The sequence below is a fragment of the Macaca thibetana genome, chromosome 10, assembly GCF_024542745.1.
Source record: "Macaca thibetana thibetana isolate TM-01 chromosome 10, ASM2454274v1, whole genome shotgun sequence".
NCBI lineage: Eukaryota > Metazoa > Chordata > Mammalia > Primates > Cercopithecidae > Macaca > Macaca thibetana.
The window spans coordinates 10,606,440-10,627,824 of NC_065587.1; the positions used below are offsets into that span (position 1 = coordinate 10,606,440).

General features: G+C 41.7%; 1 protein-coding gene across 11 annotated transcripts in view; it reads right to left on the reverse strand.

Annotated features, from left to right (window-relative positions):
- Positions 1-21,385, reverse strand: part of TNRC6B (trinucleotide repeat containing adaptor 6B) — a 284,641-nt gene that overhangs the window by 62,756 nt on the left and 200,500 nt on the right. For all 11 annotated transcript variants that reach the window (XM_050805810.1, XM_050805808.1, XM_050805807.1 and 8 more), the window contains 2 exons: positions 14,179-14,266; positions 9,167-9,188 (listed from right to left, as the gene is read on the reverse strand). In XM_050805810.1, coding sequence (XP_050661767.1) covers positions 9,167-9,188; positions 14,179-14,235 — 79 coding nt within the window. In that variant the 5' untranslated portion in view covers positions 14,236-14,266. The remainder of the gene's footprint in view (positions 1-9,166; positions 9,189-14,178; positions 14,267-21,385) is intronic.

Below are 21,385 nucleotides of genomic sequence, written 5' to 3' on the forward strand. Positions count from 1 at the left end.
CCCAGCTAATTTTCTTTAGAGATGGGGTTTCACCGTGTTCGCCAGGATGGTCTCGATCTCCTGACCTCGTGATCCGCCTGCCTCGGCCTCCCAAAGTGCTGGGATTACAGGCGTGAGCCACCGCGCCCGGCCCTCATCCACATTCTTAAAAGATCTACCCCTGAGTAACCTTTCTTGAAGTCCCCGGCCTAGGTGAGCTAAACATTCTTCCTAAGTGTTCCTGGAACACATCATCCCGCTCTCTCTACCATGAAAATTCTCCATTCAAAAGTCCATCTATCTCTACCACAGAAATTCTCCATTTATAAGTCCCATCTCTCTCTGCCACGGAAATTCTCCACTTACAAGTCCTTCTCCCTCACCAGGCCATGACTTCCTGAGGGCAAGGACCTATCTTTCATCTTTTCTTTTTTCCTTAGGGCATGGCACAGAGTAGACTCTTACAAGAAACTCCAGGTCTGGAAAATCACAAACTCAGCTTGGTTTTGGTTTCTACAGCTACCTGGACTCAAAGACTTGCACCGCGCTCTGTGTAAATACTAGAAATGTTACAAATCTTTTTGCTTTTGTTAAATGTAAATACTTTTTCTATTTACTTTAAATAATTCGATTTTTTGACCTCAATTTTAAAAATGGCCCGCATACAGTGTGGGAATGTCGGGGCAACCATGAAGCTGCACTCTGCCAGATCCTCTGGCTCTCCCCTTGAACCTACAGAGAAGGCTCTCTGAGATCTGCACCTCCCTCACTACATGCTGCCAAAAGATCACTACCCTCTCCATAAACTCTGCCTGGCAAATAGAGGCTGGAAGTCGTACAGAAATAATCATCAAGCCTGATAGTTCAGATGATTCTGAGGCCCAAGTCCCTGCCTCCCAGGGTAACGTCAGGGCCAGCTCTGCGGGTAACGCTGCTTTGACTGCTAAAATGATGCTGGGCCAGCATGTCGCTTGTTGAACTGGCTCCTTTATGAGAGAGATACAGCATCATCAGAAATCAGGCGGCCCAATCTATGCCACTACCGGACATTAACACACTGTGGGTGACAGGAAGTGCCTGCAGCAACTTCCAGGTGACCCCATGTCTAACTTCAGCCAATCACAAGGCAGCACCAGGCATCCCAGTAAGGGGAGGGGGAGTGGAGGTCACAGGATCCAAAATCTGATAAGCATAATAAATGTGTGACTTAAGAAAACAAAACTAGTCGGCTGGGCGCGGTGGCTCACACCTGTAATCCCAGCACTTTGGGAGGTCAAGGCAGGTGGATCACAAGGTCAGGAGTTCGAGACCATCCCGGCCAACATCGTGAAACCTCGCCTCTACTAAAAATACAAAAGTTAGCTGGGTGTGGTGGCATGCGCCTATAGTCCCAGCTACTCAGGAGGCTGAGGAGAATTGCTTGAACCTGGGAGGCGGGGCTTGCAGTGAGCCGAGATCCTGTCACTGCACTCCATTCTGGGCCACAGAGCAAGACTCCGTCTCAAAAAAAAAAAAAAAAAAAAAGAAAGAAAATAAAATTAGTCATTATCTAATATTCATGACCTATAATAGATGGATACGTAACTGGTAAATGAATGAATGAAGATTATTTAATATTAATTTTCTATCTGTTATTGGCGGATTCTATAGCATAGGGCATCGCAATCCCCTTTTATCTTATTATGAGAATAAACAAGAAGTTGGCAGAGACTGGAGAAATTCATCCAAACTGGTTTTTAGGACAGAAAGAGCTATGTTTCTGTAAGGCTGCCCTTCTATAAAAGGTCTAGAATCTTCATTATAAGTTAACCAGGTCTACTACATACTTTTAACTCAATCCAGAAAAACAAGACAAGACAGAGTGACCTGCAGGACTGAGTGCTGAACTTCAGTTTGACTCACTTTAAAACATTCACAGCACTGTTTCAACCGAAGAAATTTGGTAGGTATCACGTATCATGTAAGATTCCTTGCAAAAGTTCCTCAGGGCACTTTCCCACCACATCAGAGACAGAATGGATTGTAAATGATAAAGTCATTATAAAATGGGAACACACCTCAACCACTTTCCTCCCAATACAGTGTGCTCTGGCCCAGGAGATTAGTCATTCAAACTCCAGGACATCACGTACAAATAGGTCAAAGTATAAAAAGAAGAAAAACAAAACCTCCAGGAAACAGTCAGAAAACGCCCAAGACACCACCTTAGTCATAGCAAACTGTGTTTCAGCACCTGAGTGAATTCTTATTCTATTTTTAAAATCACACCTTTCTGTGAATCCAAGAACGTTAAGCCTTTAAAGGACAACCAGAATTGCCGGCACTAATTGGAGAGCAATGCAGCTTTTTAGGCAGGAGGTCTGATCCAAATTGACTCCCAAAGTCCAAACTTAAGACATCAGAATCTGTGTGCGTCACCCATCATCATGGTCCAGAATGTTAGACGATAAAGGGCAAGAGAAGCTATTGTTAAGTCTGAATATGTTACTTTTCAGGCTGTCTCTTTTCTGAATCTTAAGGATTTGTAAGTTGTGCAAGTTTTTCTAAAGATGAGCTGTTCAAAGTAAGGGCATAGTTTCTTAATTTCCAGAGGAAAGGTTTGTGGCTTAAACATGATCTCAGTACTACAGGGAAATAAAAACATTGTGGGGGTGGGGGGAAGCTATGTATCCTATTTTCTAATTTCCATTCATTTACTTTTTTTTTTTTTTTTTGAGACAGAGTCTTGCTCTGTTGCCCAGGGTAGAGTGGAGTGGCAGGATCTCAGTTTGCTGCAACCTCCACCATCACTTGGGTTCAAGCGATTCCCCTGCCTCAGCCTCCGGAGTAGCTGGGATCACAGGCGTATACCACCATGCCTGGTTTTTGTATGTTTTTTGTATGTTTAACAGAGACGGGGTTTCACTATGTTGGCCAGGCTGGTCTCGAACTCCTGACCTCAGGTGATCTGCCTGCCTTGGCCTCCCAAAGTGCTGGGATTACAAGCGTGAGCCACCGTACCTGGCTGTTCATTCATTTACTTTTTTTTTTTTTTTTTTTTTTTGAGACGGAGTTTCGCTCTTGTTGCCCAGACTGGAGTACAGGAGTACAGTGGCGTGATCTCGGCTCTCTGTAACCTCTGCCTCCCAGGACCAAGCAATTCTCCTGCCTCAGTCTCCCAAGTAGCTGGGATTACAGGTGTGTGTCACCATACCTGGCTAATTTTGTATTCTTAGTAGAGATGGGATTTCACCATGTTTGCCAGGCTGGGCTCAAACTACTGACCTCAGGTGATCCACCTGCCTCAGCCTCCCAGAGTGCTGGGATAAAAGGCATGAGCTACCGTGCCTGTCCCTCCATTTACTTTTAAGAACCATTGAATTGAATCTCCTCCCCTTCCTCATCCCATTTATCTTATTCCATTCTTGCATCTCACAGTTTAAACTTCTAATTGCCCCTATTTCTGAAAACTCCAATTAGATGCTACTTTTTCGGATAAAAGGGCTCTTTAAGAAACTTCCGAACCAGGCAGGGTTCTGAACACAGCAGCTGCACAGAACTAGTACAAACTATTATTTCCTTTAACTATCTCAATGGTATCAAACATAAAAAAGAATGACCTAGAAATGTTTTTAAAGTAGTAGCTAAAATACAAACAAGGCCTAGAAAAGACATTCTAGGCTGAACATTTTAAATCTGATGACACGCAGTGAGCGGTCAACGTGTACTGAACAATTTTCAGTAACCTCTCAGCACTGCCTCTATTTCTTTACCTTCCACTCCCTCCTCAACCCAACACACACTGGCTTTTGCCTTAAACATCTCCCTGCAAGCTTCTTTCCCCATAAGTCACTAGTGATCTTGGTTGCCAGTCTAACCAGCCCGCTTTAGACCTTATCTTCTTTGATTTTTCTGCAGCTTCTGACACCACTCATCATTCCCTCCCTCCTGTTTCTGTGAGACATGCTCCAGCTAGCTCTTCAGCTTTTCCCTTCCTCTTTCTGTGTGGGCTTCTCCTACTCTTGATCGGGGGGATCAGCAAACTTTCTGTAAAGAGCCAGATAGTAAATACTTTAGGGTTTACTGGCCATATGGTCTTCATCACAACAACTCAACTCTGCACTTGTGGGGCCAAAGCACCATAGACAATGTGTAAACAAATGAGTGTGGCTGTGCTCCCATAAAACTTTATTTACCGACAGTGAAATATGAATTTCCTGTCATTTTCACATGTCATGAAATACTGTCCCCATTTTTTCTCCAATAATTAAAAAAACGTAGAAAATATTCTTAGCTCATGGGCAGTGCAAAAATAGGCAGCGAGGCCAATTTTGTCCACGGTCATAATGGCAATGCTGGCTTTTGACTGGCGAATAGCAAATGAATTTGGCCATAAGTAGTGGCTTAAAAACAAAACAAAACCAAATCAATGTGACGATAGGGCCTGCACCCTTTCCACATTTCAGTTCCTTGAGTACAAATTCTTCCATGCTCAGGCTTTAACTATCACTTACCATCTTTCCCTTCCTCTCAAACTTGTTTCCTAGCCCCAATCCCATTTCTTCACCCTCAAAGAATGAACTTATCATCCAACCAGCTGCTCAAGTCAGAAACCTGCTTCGTATCTTAGACTTCTCAATGCCCCCCACCCACATTATCATTATCCAATCAATAGTAAGTTAAACTAAAGCCTCTCTCAATTCCTTCCTTCCCCTTTACCATCACTGCTCCTAATCAGGTTCAAGTCCTCATTACCTCCTGTTTGGACTATTTTCGTGCCAATTTATCGGAGCCACATGTCTTGTAATACCTCACATTCATTCACTCTCTCAGAGGCAGCCAGTTTCATCTCTGAACAAGTGGCTTCCCACCACTGTGTTAGAACACACAGGTGTTTCTACAAGGTGTGAGGGGTGCTGTAAGTAGTTTATAAATTATTTAATGGAGGGGACCCCTCCAATAGTAATAAATGAGTAGACTCAAGGTTATCCTGTACTCACTGTACTATGTCTTCTGAAATAGGCTCAAAACAAAGAGTGGTAGCTAATGTCCTGCGATGGCCCATAACCCCAGGTATGCTGATGGAGAAGGTGCTGCTCTCAGCTGTGTCCCAGTGGTAAAGGACAACACCTAAAAAACTGAACTTCTACTGAGCTAGAAGCTTTTCCCTGTTGGCTTTGACTCACCATTGGTGCTATTTGAAGAATAAGCTTCACTGAACAAAATATCTAACAGATAACTACCAAGGAACTGTTAAGTGTCAGGCACTAGAGTCCTTCAAAGTTTTGAAGACAGTTACCTGAGGTTCCCCAAGCAGGAAGCCTTGCTCTGGGAGCTCAATGAGCCTAGGTGTTTAAACCTTTCTGAGTTGACAAATTCCTTGTCCAATCTGGCTTGAACTCCACATGGTCCATGGAGGTTGCTCTCTGTTCCTTTTCATAGTGTGGTGCAAGAAGTGTAAATCCCTTCCTGGATAGTGTATGTCTATTAATGCAGGGTTTTTTTTTTTTTTTTTTTTTTTTTTTTTTTTTTTTTTTTTTTTTTTTTTTTGAGACAGAGTCTCGCTCTGTCACCCAGGCTGGAGTGCAGTGGCCGGATCTCAGCTCACTGCAAGCTCCGCCTCCCGGGTTCACGCCATTCTCCTGCCTCAGCCTCCCGAGTAGCTGGGACTACAGGCGCCTGCCACCTCGCCCGGCTAAATTTTTGTATTTTTAGTAGAGGCGGGGTTTCACTGTGTTAGCCAGGATGGTCTCGATCTCCTGACCTCATGATCCGCCCGTCTCGGCCTCCCAAAGTGCTGGGATTACAGGCTTGAGCCACCGCGCCCGGCCTGTTTTTTGTTTTTCTTTTGAGACAGTCTTGCTCTGTTGCCCCAACTGGAGTGCAATGGCATGATCTTGGCTCACTGCAACCTCAACCTCCTGGGTTCAAGCGATTCTCCTGCCTCAGCCTCCTGAGTAGCTGGGACTACAGGCGCCCGCCACCACGCCTGGCTAATTTTTTGTATTTTTAGTAGAGATGGGGTTTCACTGTGTTAGCCAGGAAGGTCTCCATCTCCTGACCTTATGATCCACCTGCCTTGGCCTCCCAAAGTGTTGGCATTACAGGCGTGAGCCACCGCGCTCGGCCTACTAATGCAGTTTAAGGTCATCTTATGCTGATACACTCTCATTAAAGCCAGCCATCACTCTAACATCTTTTTTTTGTTTGTTTTCAATTGAGACAGGGTCTCGCTCCATTGCCCGGGCTGGAGTACCGTGGCACAATTATGGCTCACTGCAGCCTGGAACTCCTGGGCTCAAGCAATCCTCCCATCTCTGCCTCTCGAGTAGCTGGGATTACAGGCCTGTATCACGGTGCCTGGCCCCTAACATCTTTTTAACAAGGCTAAATTTATATGTCCAACCTCCTCTATTACATAGTCTATGCAATTGGGCTTTTTAATCCTAAACTTCATCCCTGTTAAATCTGAATGATTACATCAATTCCTCAAACTCTTTCAGTTCTACTCTAAAATCCAACGAAGGAGGATATTAGCTTCTACCTTAAGTGCTTTCTATTATTTGATACCTGGGTAGCAGGCCAGCTCTAGCCTATGTCTTCACATAACCTCCACTTGAAATCTCTATCCTATTCCTCTGCAGAATTTTCACAATTTTTTTTTTTTTAATGGTGGAGAATACAGGAAGAATATATAATGAATGCACTACTACTCTGAAATACAGAAAAATCTCACTTCGGTCCTCTATACAACCAGGGACTTGGTACCAACGGTCTTTTCTTTGTGCTTCTAGCAACTGTTGGGGAAAGATGGATAGATTCAGATGAAGGGGAGATTGCCTGAGAAAGACACTATCTTTGGGAAGAGGAATATGTCCCCCAGACATGTTAGCTGAGGTAAGAGAAGAAGAAGGAGACTTAGAGTACCAAGGTGGGCTACTGGGAATAAAGATGAAGATGTGGCTGTAAACCTAGACCCAACACTAGAAAGGTCAGGCCCTCCCTCTGTTTACATTCTTAACATACCCCAGGGACAACTGGTATTTTTACTTGCTATATAACAATTAAATCCCTTAGGAGATTGAAATGGCCTCTCATCTCCCTTTAGGATTATTTTATGTTATCTTTTGATTGGAGGGGTGGGAGGTAGGGCGAGTAGGTTGACTGTGAAACTATGAAATTCCACGACATAGTAGGTATGAGAAAGCGCCCAATTGGAAAAAAATTTTTTTGGGTAGTGAGTAGAAAGGAAAGCTTGATTTTTAAGACTGGTAGAGGAAAGAAGAATGTGTTTGAGAACAGGTATGGTATCCCTCCCAATTTTTTTTCTATAAGAAAAGATGCCTAACAGATTTTCTGTTTCCCAGCACCACTTATCACACAGAGCAGCTCAGTTCTGTAGCACAACTAACACTTGGCTTTGCAAGCATCAGTCTTGTGGCCAGCCTAGGAACCCAACCACCACATTCCAGCAACCAGAGTCTAGACTGTCCAGGAAAAAAAATGCCAATTTTCTCATCTGTTGTCCCCATAAATCATCAAAAAGCCCTACAAATATAAATACTTAAGTGCCCAAATCCTTTTCTAGAAAGTATGTTGGTTTAGAAAGCATGGACACTGTACCAGCATGAATAACACTATTTCTATGGCAAAGTATCATTTATATTTCAAGCAAGTAATTTACAAAGATCCTTCCAAAATAAAGCCTACTTCTGGGCTGAAACTGAGGAAATGTACAAGGGCAGATACTATTCTCTGTAACCAATTAATTATAACTAATAATCATGGTTTCTTTTACACTTCACTACAAACTCCCAGACTACATTCTCCTTTGAAATGTCTTTTGGTTAGAAATTTATTATAGTAACGCCTAGTTATATGAGAATTTATTTTCCATAACTAAGTTTCCTAAGAAATTAGCACTGTCTTATTACTCTTTCATCATTGTGTGACAGGCTTTGGTCTGGTAGTCCAACAAAACAAAACAAAACAATGAAGAAACCAATCATTACAGGGCCTCCCATCAAGCCTTGACCTCTCCATCACCCTTGTCCTTCTCCAAGTCATCACAGTCACATCTAATTCCCTTCATCTAAGGCAGTGATTCTCAACTAGGGACATGTACTGGGGTCACCTGCAGAGCTTTTCAAAATACATCTGCTAGGGCCATGGCCTGGGACTGTGTATTTTGATGATTTTATGCAAATGATTCTTATGCATACCTAATTGAGAAACACATATTTAAGTAGGCAAGGAGAGGAGCTATCTCAAAGAATTAACTCTCTCATTCTGAAGGGGAAATGAAAGAAAGTGTGAACATCACCAGACAAAACTACATGATCAAAATTAACAGCAGAGCAAGAAGCCAAAACAACACAGACTATTAGGTTGAGAATGACCCAAGGGGCACCTGCTCCCGTTTATAACATTTTTTAACAGAGTTAAGCTACTCAAAATATATTATCTTTTAAAAAAGCATATTCCAAGTTTTAGCTTAGAAGGCAGAGTAAACATCCTAGGTGCAATATTCCATTATCAGACTCAATGCATGCTATCAGTCAAGGTGGTTGACAAACCGTTGTAATTCGCATCTGTAAATTAAAAGCTGGTGTTTGTTTTTTGCTATTATTCTAAAAAAAAGTTTTTTTTAGATCATGATCAAAATCATGACCCATATACTTTTTTTTTTTTTGAGATAGAGTCTCGCTCTGTTGCCCAGGCTGGAGTGCAGTGGCATTATCTCGGCTCACTGCAACCTCCGCCTCCTGGGTTCAAGCAATTCTCATGCCTCAGCCTCCCAAGGAGCTGCGATTACAGGCATGAGCCACCATGTCTGGCTAATTTTTTATTTTTAGTAGACATAGGGTCTCAGCCATGTTGGCCAGGTTGGTCTCAAACTCCTGACCTCAGGTAATCCAGACTCCCAAAGTGCTGGGATTACAGGCGTGAGCCACCGTGCCCAGCCATGACCAATAAACTTTTTAAAACAAGGTATTTACTCTTTTGACTCCTAAAAAATTTAAGGCCAACTAGAAACACTAATACAAATATTTTCAATTTGTCATTACTGCTCTTCAGTGACTGCAAACAACCCACCTTAATTACTCTACACCCACTCTCTTTTCACTGGATTGGAGGCTGAGTCAGCAACAGTGTAAAAGCTAAACACAAAAGGTTCTAAATAATTTAAAGAGAAAAAAAACCTTACCTTTGGTTTTTTGTTCCGTGACCTGCAAAATAAACAGATAAAAGTAAATGAGATTTGCTTTTTAATTCAGTACTATATTTTCAGACTACTTTAGTCTGATAACTCAAGTAATCCAAGCTGTCAGGCACACAGGCATAGCTGAAATCCAGAAAAAGGAGCTGGGAGTCAGTTCAGACATCCTTCCAAAAGACTATGGCCATATGTCCAGCTATAATTTACATGACCACCATTAGGAAGAACAGTAAAACTAAAAAGCATTCCACTCATTATAGGATGAGGTCCCTGTACTGAGAATGCTACTTGCATTTTGATTGCTATGACTAGAGAAAAATCACATGAATGTGGCCCAGAAACTAAATTAGCCATAGACACAAAAAGATTCCCCTATGAGTATAGACACAAACACTTGATCTCAAATCTAAAAAGCAAAACTTCAGGGACTCGTCATCAGAGGCACCAGACATCACGGTCGGAAAGCAGGATTCAAAACCAAACCTTGTCACTTTCTGGCTATGAGATCCCCAGTTTTCTATTATCTGTTGAATAGAGATAATAATAGTATATCCCTGCAAAGGACTGCTATAAGGATTAAATCAGATACGCTATGCAGTGCTCAATAAATGTTTGCTGTTATTATCAACATTTATATAAAATAGCATGAAGTATAGCACTAAGACTGAAATATGTAAATTTTGGACAAATCAAGGGTGCTTTGTTTAAAAAAAGTATTTCTTTATATAGTAACTAATACATCTACAGAAATGATTAACCTCTAGAAGGTTGGACAGGCTGAACATAGTAATGGACTTCAGAGAGTTTGGAAATGATGATTAGGAGCCTTATAGAAAACTGCTTCTGATATTTTTAAGAGGGGAAAATAAAGGAGGGCATCTAATTTATAACAATAAAACAAAAGGTGATGCACAAGCAAAACATCCAAAAGGAACTATGCCATCATTGCAATAGTGGTTACATTAAATTGTTGAGATCATGGGTGATTCTGACTCATTTTCCCAACTGTTCATCTTTTAAAGCATTTTTATTTGGTTATCTGACTTTTGTAATAAAAATATTCCTATAGCAAAGAAGAAGGTTGATGATTTGTGGCTGGTAATCATACTGGATTATGGCCATGGGGGTTCACGAAAACACAATCATCTTTGGAAGGAAGGTCCTGTAGCTGACCAGCCCACCTTGTGATGGATCCCAACACATCATCAGACTCTAAATAGGAGTTAAAGGATCCGCCTATAGAACATCCTGGTGTGTTTGCTACATTCCTGTGCTAAATGACAAGCTAATTCTATTACAGTGAATTTGTGGAACCCAGTGTCTTAAAAGTGAATGTTTCCCAGTACTGTTACAGAGCTCAATTATACTGAAAATACTCTTGTATGATTTTTCTATATCTCCACTTATCCAAGAATGAATGATGTGCAGCCACTTACCAATTCCCAAAGGCAATTTAGGTTTTATACCATTGTAACTATTTCTTAGAATGCCATTTTGAAGATCAGTCATATACAGGAAGTCAGTGCCTTCCCATTGTAAGCAACAAACCCAAATAATGTCAAATATGTCTTATCATGTGGGTTCTGTTAAGAGCTGTCCCCCAGACGGCAAAAAACACAATCAAAGCATGTGTTCTGCCAACACTAAACAATTAGCAGCATCAGCCTAAATGAATGTGAATGGAATCCTTCTTTGACACCTCTCTCATGAATGGATATCTAACAGTTTACTCAGTGATGGCTCCAGGAAGAGCCAACTGCTACAACCAATGAACACTGGAAAAGGCTCATGCTTAATTTCTGTGTGGAAGTAACTTCGTTTTAGCTTTAAGTAAGTGTCAATTCTTCAAGAAAATTATGTTTCCAACTTCATTCTTGACCATTCACTTATTAAACAATTTCTGAGTGATTATTCTGCACCAGGCACTGCCCTAGTTACTGGCAATACAAATACGAATAAAACCAAGAAACTTACAGTCAGTCAAACAGTGAAGATGGACACAAAGAGGTGGTCATAAAGCGCTGGGGAAAGCAGCATGAAAGATGTGGAAGCCCTTAGAAGAGGCACCACAAATGTTTGCGGACTGAATGAATGAACCACTGACCACATGATAGACCTCTGGCACGTTCTCCACGATTCTTTGCATCATAGCACATTTTATGGCTCCTAGCTGAGGCGTTGTCTCTACAATAAGGTTGGAAACCACGAAGATAATCACATGGTAAGCTTTGTGCTCTCCTTAAAACTGCTAAATCAGAATTTAATTCTGAAATTATGCAATGGTTCAGTATAATAAAACAAGATCAAAGGCCATGCATCAGCCTGCGTCAGCCTAGATTCTGTGTCAAGCTGATCTGGAACATTTTTGAGCAAAAACGATAAGAATTTTTACTGTTCATAAAATTAATCACTTAGAAATTTTATTTACGGTGATTTTCCCCTTTGCCATCACTTCTTAATCAGCTCTTAATGCAGATGAAAGCACACAAGAGAGATTATCCAGCTACATAAACTACATTCTCTGCATAAATAATCTCATTCACTCTCAACTACATTCACAGCATCTTTATTTTAAATCATTTTTCTTTGTGGAATCCAATGAAAGTTTACAGAGGCATATTTTATTAATCATTTTAGATGTTGATATTTGTAGTTTAAGAAAACACTGTTATGTATGTTAAAAATGAAGAAGGAATATATACTCTCTAAATCACTCTGTTTGGCATCCTCTTGTTAACAGCCTTTGCTCAAGTTCCTTGGTACCCAGTCTATTAACCACTCATTTCCAGAGACTGCAAAATCCGATTTTTGTAACAACTTAGTAGACGAAATGTGTGAGTGTCCTAAGGAAAGTAAACTTTCACTGAGATTTAATCTCACGTCACTCCAGTTGGAGGTGGAGGGCACAATGTGTGCGAGGCACAGGGAAAAGAGCCCAGAAACCACAGGGGCAATGCTACGAACACCCCACGGCTGGTGGAGCTGCATACTGCAACCTCAGTGACAGGGCATGTGGCCATGGACCCAAAGGGAAGTACAAAAACGTCTCTGGGCTGTTATCTGACTTCCATTATTATTATTATTATTATTTTGGACACAAGATTTCACTCTGTCACCCAGGCTGGGGTGCAGTGGTGCAATCTCTACTCATTGCAACCTCCACCTCCTGGGCTCAAGTGACCCTTCTACCTCAGCTTCCAAAGCAGCTGGGACCACAGGTGCGCACCACCACACTCAGCTAACTTTTTTCTTTTCTCTTTTTTTGGTAGAGGCGGGGTTTTCATGTTGGCATTACAGGCACGAACCACCACACCAGGCAATCTGGCTTCTTTATTCAGACTTTTCACTCCAGAATTTTAGGCAATTCTAACAAACTCAGGTGAGAAGCAACACATTAGAAGGAGGTACCCTGACAGCATGAAGATGTGATGGAGAATATACCACTATTAATAGAAACAAACACAATTAAAAGCAGACAAAATCTTCAAGAGCACAGCGGTCTATTATAGCACCAAATAATAATGAATGTTCCTCTTAATTAAGTCATGAAGAAAAGATAAAATTACATTTCATATATTTAACATGGCAAGGACATATGCAATCCAGTTCAGAAACTATTTTCAGAATTTTTCTTATGCAGATACTCACACATCAATTTTTTGAATTATTTCAATAATACAAAAAATTGAATTATGAGAAACGCCATATCCAATAATGCTGGAAAAACGTGCAGTGTTATACTGGCTTGTGTTTGATTGGCTTGACTCTGTTCTAAATCTAGAGTTTCCTCTGAACCTTGCCACAGTTTCTTTCTCCCTAAACTTAGCTTCGATAACTAGCACCAACACAGGGAACCTCAAACCTGTCCCACAGTAGGCCCTGCTTCGCAAATGCTTTACATAGCAGTGACAATACCTGACAGAAAATCACCTTGCCTCCAAAAAAGGCACCAAAGTAACCCCTGCTGAGCCACAGCCCAAGTTAAGAGATGCAAAAAGAATGGTAAGGTGGGGAAACAGGTAAGATCAGACAACGGACAGGGTAGAGAGGCATGCTCTGAAGCAAACAGGGAAGGCAGGCGCATTCTAACCACTCTGCCTTAGACAACTCTGCTGGACAAACCGCTCACCTGAGACCTGACAGGTGACAGCCGTCAGCCCTTTGTCTTTTTTCTTTTAGCATCTCTTGTTTTCTCTAAGCAATTCCTCAAAGCCACACAATGCCATATCCTCCAAAGCACCACGTGGGCTCACTAGATCCTTTCCGAGAGGGATTTCTACTTGTCATTCTCCGAAGGTAGACACAGCACCATGGGGGGACCAAAAGAACACCGGGGCAACCTCTAGCCAGTTTTTAAAAGTTATTCTATAGGCTTAAGAAAATGTAGATTAAATTAATATACAAATAAGGAAATACAACAAGAACTGAGAGTTTGAAAACTCTCTTGCCTTTCTAATATTGTTTACTGTTGTTTTCAAAAAATCAGCCATAGCATTATTTAACATCTACTTTATGGTAACAAATACAGACCTTGAACTTTCTCCCACTTCCAAATATGAAAACTTTTAAGTAAACTAATGTCTCAAGTACCGTTACTGAGATATCAGGTATTCAGGCCAGGCGCAGTGGCTCACACCTGTAATCCCAGCACTTTGGGGGGCCGAGGCAGGCGGATTATGAGGACAGGAGTTCGAGACCAGCCTGGCCAACATGGTGAAACCCTGTCTCTACTAAAAATACAAAAATTAGCTGGACGTGGTGGCAGGCACCTGTAATCCCAGCTACTCAGAAGGCTGAGACAGGAGAATTGCTTAAACCCGGGAGGCAGAGGTTGCAGTGAGCCAAGATGGTGCCACTGCACTCCAGCCTGAGCAACAAAGCAAGACTCTCTCTCAGAGGAAAAAAAAAAACGATATTGGGTATTCAAGCCAAGACAGTTTCTTCTTCTGGATGCCAGATGCCTAGTGGATATAAAGACAGACTTAACTGATTAAACTCACCTTCTGAGTGGCTTCTTTTTTCTTTTTATCCTCTTTCTTCCTTTTCTTGTCTTCCATTAACTGTTCTTCCCTTTCTTGCTCCTTCTCTCTGTTAAAGTAACATCATAGCAGAAGGTTATACATCTATATTCACAACCCATTTCTGTAGCAAATTAAATGCTTGTAAATGGTGTGCAAGACGACATTTCATCTCTGTGACTGAGTAGAACACAGTATTTCATTTAAATCAAAAGGATGCATAAAACTCACATTTAATTATTCCCACATCTTGGTTTGTCACCCCTTTTGCAAAACATGACATTAAGTTTGGTTTCAAAGAAGCCTATTAAGGTGAGCTTTTATAATATCTTACCTAAAAGAACACACACACAAACACACACACACGATTAATATAGTTCCACTCAGCAAAGGACCTGATTTGAATATGACAATATCCAGATGGCTTCCGGGCAGTATTCCTCACAGATAATGCAGAATATATTAACTCAATTATGGTACATATGTATTTATCATAAATAGATGCTTTTCCATGACATCTTCAGAGTGGTGAACATAAAGCTCTATGCTCTGTATTCCAAATTTTTCTATATTTATTATTAATACTGTATGTTTTATATATTTTCTACTTGTGTTTTCTAAGGCAGGCACTGAGTGTCCTATAAATCAATGTATTCCAGGCCAGGCGTGGTGGCTCACGCCGGTAATCCCAGCACTCTGGGAGGCCAAGGCGGGCAGATCACTTGAGGTCAGGAGTTTGAGACCAGCCTGGTCAACATAGTGAAATCCCGTCTCTACTAAAAATACAAAAATTAGCTGGGTGTGGTGGCACGCTCCTGTAGTCCCAGCTACTCGGGAGGCTGAGGCAGGACAATCACTGGAACCTGGGAGGTGGAGGCTGCAGTGAGCTGAGATAGTGCCACTGCACTCCAGCCCGGTCAACAGAGCCAGACTCTGCCTCAAAAATAAAATAATAATAAAATAAAATAAATAAACGTATTCCCTATTGGGTGAATTCACTACTACATCTTCCTGTACACATGAATTAAGACAATCAGGTTTTGCTCCACTGAATTAGAATAAAAATGATATACAATCATAAACATTCTAGTTGGAGAAATATGCTGAATCTGAAGAAATTAAGAGACTGTAATTTACAGCACACATTTGAAAAGTAACATTTATTGGAATGCTGTCAACTTTCACTCTATGTATCAACTGGGAAAAAACATACACTCAACCAACCGCAGTAACTTCAAAGCTCACAGTGGGAAACCCCAGACTCTATGCTTATGGAATTTCATTGCTGTGAGGAGACTTTAAGATCTAGTTCCCAGGTCCTCAGAACACCCAACAGATAACAAATCCACGGTTTCACAGATATCACCTAGAATAAGGCGGAATTACAAGTGAGTCAAATTCAAGATTAAGGGAGTAACAGGTTTGCAAACATGGCAAAATCATAAAGATGGTTCCTGAAGGACTTAACTTTGGGAAGCAGAGATCTAGTTTAACATACTGAAACTATACAAAAGGAACCATGGATGAAAACTGAGGTGGGCTCTCATGAATACATAATAATGTTTTATTTATAGAAAAAAAGGCTTAAAAATTATTTTACCTACATGTTGTCACTGACTTTGTCCGCATTCAAATATTAGCCTTTCTTCTTCTGCACTTCTGGGTATAAAGATATAAAAGCCTAATATGCAAAATCCACCCAACCAAGGAGGAGATTTTACTGAAATTTCCTTAGGTCTCATGCTGGATTTCTTTGGAGTCAGATTGTGTGCCTCTGTCTAGGTGTGAAACGCGTGGAGAAAATCCACCTGCAGCAGCAGTGCCCTCCTTTAAGAAAATGGATTTACAAACACCGGTAAGATGGATGTTGATCATCTCAGGCAGGCTGGCCATGGGTCCTGTTATATTTGGCCCTAAAAGCCTTTTGCTTCCTCTGGCTGCAAGTGGAAGGAGTGGATGGGGTTCCTCACGCCCAAGCTGCTGTAACTTGGCTTCTACATTTTACAGTGAAACCAACTACAGAAAAGGAGCAACCGCAGCCTGAATATTTCCTGTTTAAAGATTTGGTGTTTACAAAAAAAAAAAAAAGTATTAGGTTGTCATTTTTTTCTAAATCTGAAATTATTCTAAAATTAAAAGTTTATTTTAAAAAATGCAATGTTGGCTGGGTGCAGTGACTCACGCCTGTAATCCCAGCACTTTGAGAGGCCAAGGTGGGTGGATCACCTGAGGTCAGGAGTTCGAGACTGGCCTGGGGGACACGGTGAAACCCTATCTCTACTAAAAACACAAAAATTAGCTGGGTGTGGTGGTGGACACCTGTAATCCCAGCTAATCAGGAGGCTGAGAAAGGAGAATCACTTGAACCTGGGAGGCAGAGGTTACAGTGAACCAAGATCACACCATTGCACTCTAGCCTGGGCAACAAGAGCAAAATAAATAAATGAATCAATAATAAATAAATAAAACATAAAAAAAGGGGGTAAGTTTTAATCAAACATGTTCTTCAAAAACAAACTAACCTTTTCAAATATTGTCCCTATAAACAGGCAATTCAGGGAAATAGACTGAAATTCATGCACAACAGAAGTAAATTCATTTCTAAAACAGATATATTTCAAAGCTTTCCAGGTGACAGGCTATACTTTCACCATGTTTTTTGTTTTATTTTGTTTTGTTTTGACCATGCGTCTTGGTAGGATTTAGTCTTCTCTTTAAATTTCACTTCCTTAGGAAGAATCTACTTCGTCAAACCTGGCTTAAAAGCCTGCCATTTACTTAACAATAAATCAAATAGTGTGGGTCTCACCTTTCTTCTAATTCTGTTCTCTATCTAAGTTGCACATTAGCACCATTTGGTGAGCTTTAAAAAAATCCTGGCTGGGCGCAGTGGCTCACGTGTGTAATCCCAGCACTATGGGAGGCTGAGACAGGTGGATCACGAGGTCGGGAGATCCAGACCATCCTGGCTAACGCGGTGAAACCCCGACTCTACTAAAAATACAAAAAATTAGCTGGGCGTGGTGGCACACACCTGTAGTGCCAGCTACTCGGGAAGCTGAGGCAGGAGAATTGCTTGAACCCGGAGGCAGAGGTTGCAGTGAGCCAAGATTACACCACTGCACTCCAGCCTGGGCGACAGAGCGAGACTCCATCTCAAAAACAAACAACAAACAAACAAACAAAAACCCTACTCTGAGTTAGAGCCCAAGCAGAGAGCAATGGGCGTCTATGCGGAGAAGGCATCTACGGGGGCGGTGATGGAGATGGCTTACATACAGGAGACTGATGCACTGTTTAAGTATAGTAAGAATAATAGGGCCAGGCATGGTGGCTCACACCTGTAATCCCAGCACTCTGGGAGGCCAAGGTGGGTGGATCACCTGAGGTCAGGAGTTCAAGACCAGTCTGACCAATATGCAGAAACCCCGTCTCTACTAAAAATACAAAATTAGCTGGGTGTGGTGGTGCATGCCTGTAATCCCAGCTACTCAGGAGGCTGAGGCAGGAGAATCGCTGGAACCCAGGAGGCGGAGGTTGCAGTGAACCGAAGTCGTGCCACTACACTGCAGCCTGGGCAACAAAAGTGAAATTCCATCTCAAGGAAAAAAAAAGAATAATGACAGCCATGTTTCTCACTGTTGAGAAAATAAGTTACACAAACGGAAGAAAAGGGAGAAAACTCAAATGAACTCTGTGGGGTTGGATCTAAATTAGTTACTGACATGAACTCATGGTTTCCAATATATATAGACATAATAAATATTAGCTGTAACTTTGTGTACATGTGAGATATGTGAATATATATTCCTTCACACACACACACCCACACACACACGCTTATTCCCTTAGCTCTGTCACTCTGAGGGCTAGAGAACAAGCAACATCCAAGTAACAATGAACACACTTAGCACCTAGTTTTGCGGCTTCCATTCTTCACTAAAAAAACCAGAGTTCTCTGGGAAAAATAGCTAATTCTGGGATAGGATAAGGAAAGTACAAGATGAACCTGGAATGTACGTTTGCCAAGAAGCAAAAGAATGATGGGATCCTTCAAATGACTACAGAAGACAGTTTGAAGTGCTCCTACAAGCTAAATCTGGAACAACATCAGCATCAAAATAAGTAATTATAGTAAGAGACTATAAGCCATTGTATAAAATAGGAAAACACAAGTTCATACAGAGAGAAATAAGCAAACGAATACATTGAAATGAGGAATGGAATAGTCACATAGTTTCAAAGCACCTCCCCATAAAATACTTGTGATAAAGGGTTGAGAAGAGTAATTAAGTCAAGGAGAAGCCTGTCAAGATACCACCTTAATCAAGTAATCCACGTGAACATCATCAGCTACGGGACAAATTCAAACTGGGAGTTACACAACAGGATGCTGTAAAAAGAACACAGCATCGATTCGATTCTGTGATACTCCTTTTAAATGTGTTTTTAACCCGAATACCATCAAAGGAACCGTCAGACAACTCCACATTCAGAGGCATTCTACAAAATATACTGGCCTGTATTCTTCAAAAGTTTTAAGGCCATGACAGTCAAGGAAAGATTGAGGAACTGTTCCAAATGAAAGGAGACCAAAAAGACCTAACAACCAAATGTAATGTGTGGCAAATGTCACACCCGAATGGAGATCAAGAGTAAGTGGTGGTAACGTATCAGTGTATTAATTTTTTTCCTATGACGGTTATATTGTGGTTCTACACTAGAATATTCTTTTTGTTAGAAATATACTATATTACCCAGGTGACAGAGCACTGGATCAGCAGTTAATTCTCAAATGACTCAGGGGGAAAAAGGCTTTTTAAAATCATCCAGATTCAAACTCTGTAAGTTCCAGACTGTTTCCAAAAACAAAAGAAAATACAAACAACCAACACAAAATCATTGCTCAGATAGTACCCCAGGTCAATTACATAGAAATCTCCAGGGATTTTGAGAAGTCCCTCCAAGTGGTTCTAACATGTAGCTAGGGTTGAGAAACTGCTCTAAATTCTTGTTTAAACCTATACTTGAAAACATTATTACCTGATTTATGCCTCAAAAATGAAACCTCCCATCACCTGAGCCCAGGAAGTTGAGGCTGCAGTGAGTCATAATCGTGCCACTGCACTCCAGTGTGGTCAACAAAGTGAGACCCTGTCTCCAAAACAAACAATAAAAAAACACCTCCCATACAGCAACGAATGCAAATGCCAAGTGACTAGGCGGGTCCTACTTGATCATCAATTGCTTCTAAGTATGAAGGGCAAGAGAAATCGTTCATATTTTCTCTCATCTTTAAATATACAACCAGATATAAAGCTCATCACTGTCAAATTATGTAATTCATTCAACAAATTCAGTTAAGTATTTACTGAGTCTCTACTACAGCTTCCCAGGCAATACTACGGTCACCTCCAATTCCTTAACTTTGTGCCAAGTATGGTTTATAGGTGCACCCAGCTTCCAAGTACATATGGAACACAAAGCCCCTCAAACTCCTTACAGCCCAGCCTGGGGCAGCTGCTAGCCCAATCCAACCTCATCTATTTACCCCAGTGTGCTGTACAAATCTTTTCTCTGTGTGTCTTGACCTGAAAAGGTAAGGAAGCATTGTCTAGGGGAGCTGGGGGTTTTAATATTGCCTCTGCAGGGGACGAATGTGTGGGAGGTACTGTGCGGGAGGGCAAAAGATAATCTAGAATAAATCCTGAATGGTAAAAAGTCAAACTACTCTTGAGAACTTCTCAGGTTAAGAGAGAATACAACAGTGTTTTCTTCTTAATTTTTTACAATAATAGTAGAGAAAAGTAGAAGTGACTTGTAGCTGAACAGAAAATGCCCAATATTCGGCCGGGCACAGTGGCTCATGCCTGCAATCCCAGCACTTTCGGAGGCTGAGGCGGGCAGATCATGAGGTCAGGAGTTTGAGACCAGCCTAGCCAACATGGTGAAACCCCATCTCTACTAAAAATACAAAAAAATTAGCTGGGCATCGTGGCAGGTACCTGTAATCCCAGCTACTCGGGAGGCTGAGGCAGGAGAGTCGCTTGAACCTGGGAGGCGGAGGTTGCAGTAAGCCAAGATTGCACCACTGCACTCCAGCCTGGGCGACAAAGCAAGACTCAGTCTCAAAAAAAAAAAAAAAAAAAAGAAAGAAAGAAAGAAAAAGAAAACACCCAATATTCACTTAAGCTGAGGTATAGCAAGACTGCCCTGCATGCAAGTTCAGAACACCAAAAAGCAATGATGCTGACATTCCTAGGAACAGGCTGCATCCCAGAACTCAATCTGCCAATGGTCCGAGACCATGCAAAGGGAAGGCTAAGAGCTTGGAGCATCTGTAACTGGCATTCAAAGCCATGCATAGCACAGTTCTAGCTTTTACATTTTCCTCATCCATTCTGCATGCCTGACAAAAACCATCCTCTTTAATGTCCATCACACCTTACCCTAGTGTCAAGTCCTAGCTCAATATCCACTTGCTTTAACAGCACCATCCCCAGTAACCCCAACTCTAGAGCAACTCGTATTCTTCTGTAGACCCCGCCTCTTGTTTGGCCCTTAAGGTCTCAAGGCAGATGACACCGGTCATTGGCAGCATGAGAGCACCTGAAATAACTGCGGCATGGCTGCTTTTACTAGGGGTGATAATAGGCATAGGCTGACTTGGCTCTCTTCTACTAGGATGCCCAGGAACTGACTCATTCCTTTAACAAACATTTATTGAGTGTCTCATATGAGCCAGGCACTTTTCTTTTCTGTCACCCAGGCTGCAGTGCGATGGCACGATCTCAGCTCACTGCAACTCCCGCCTCCCAGGTTCAAGTGATTCTCATGCCTCAGCCTCCTGAGTAGCTGGGATTACAGGCGCCTGCCACCACGCCCGGTTAATTTTTGTATTTTTAGTAGAGACGGAGTCTCACTATGTTGGCTGGCCTGGTCTTGAACTCTTGACCTCAAGTGATCCACCTGCCTCAGCCTCCCAAAGTGCTGGAATTATAGGCGTGAGCCACTGCGCCTGGCCAAGCCAGGCACTTTTTCTAAGCACTGGAGATCTGGCCAAAACAAAACTGAGCTTTGGCTCTCATGCGACTTAGATCCTAGTGGGGGAGACAGGCAACAAATGAACAAGATATACAACAAGATGCATGCATAAAATACACAGCTCAGGCGGCGACAGTGCTCAGGA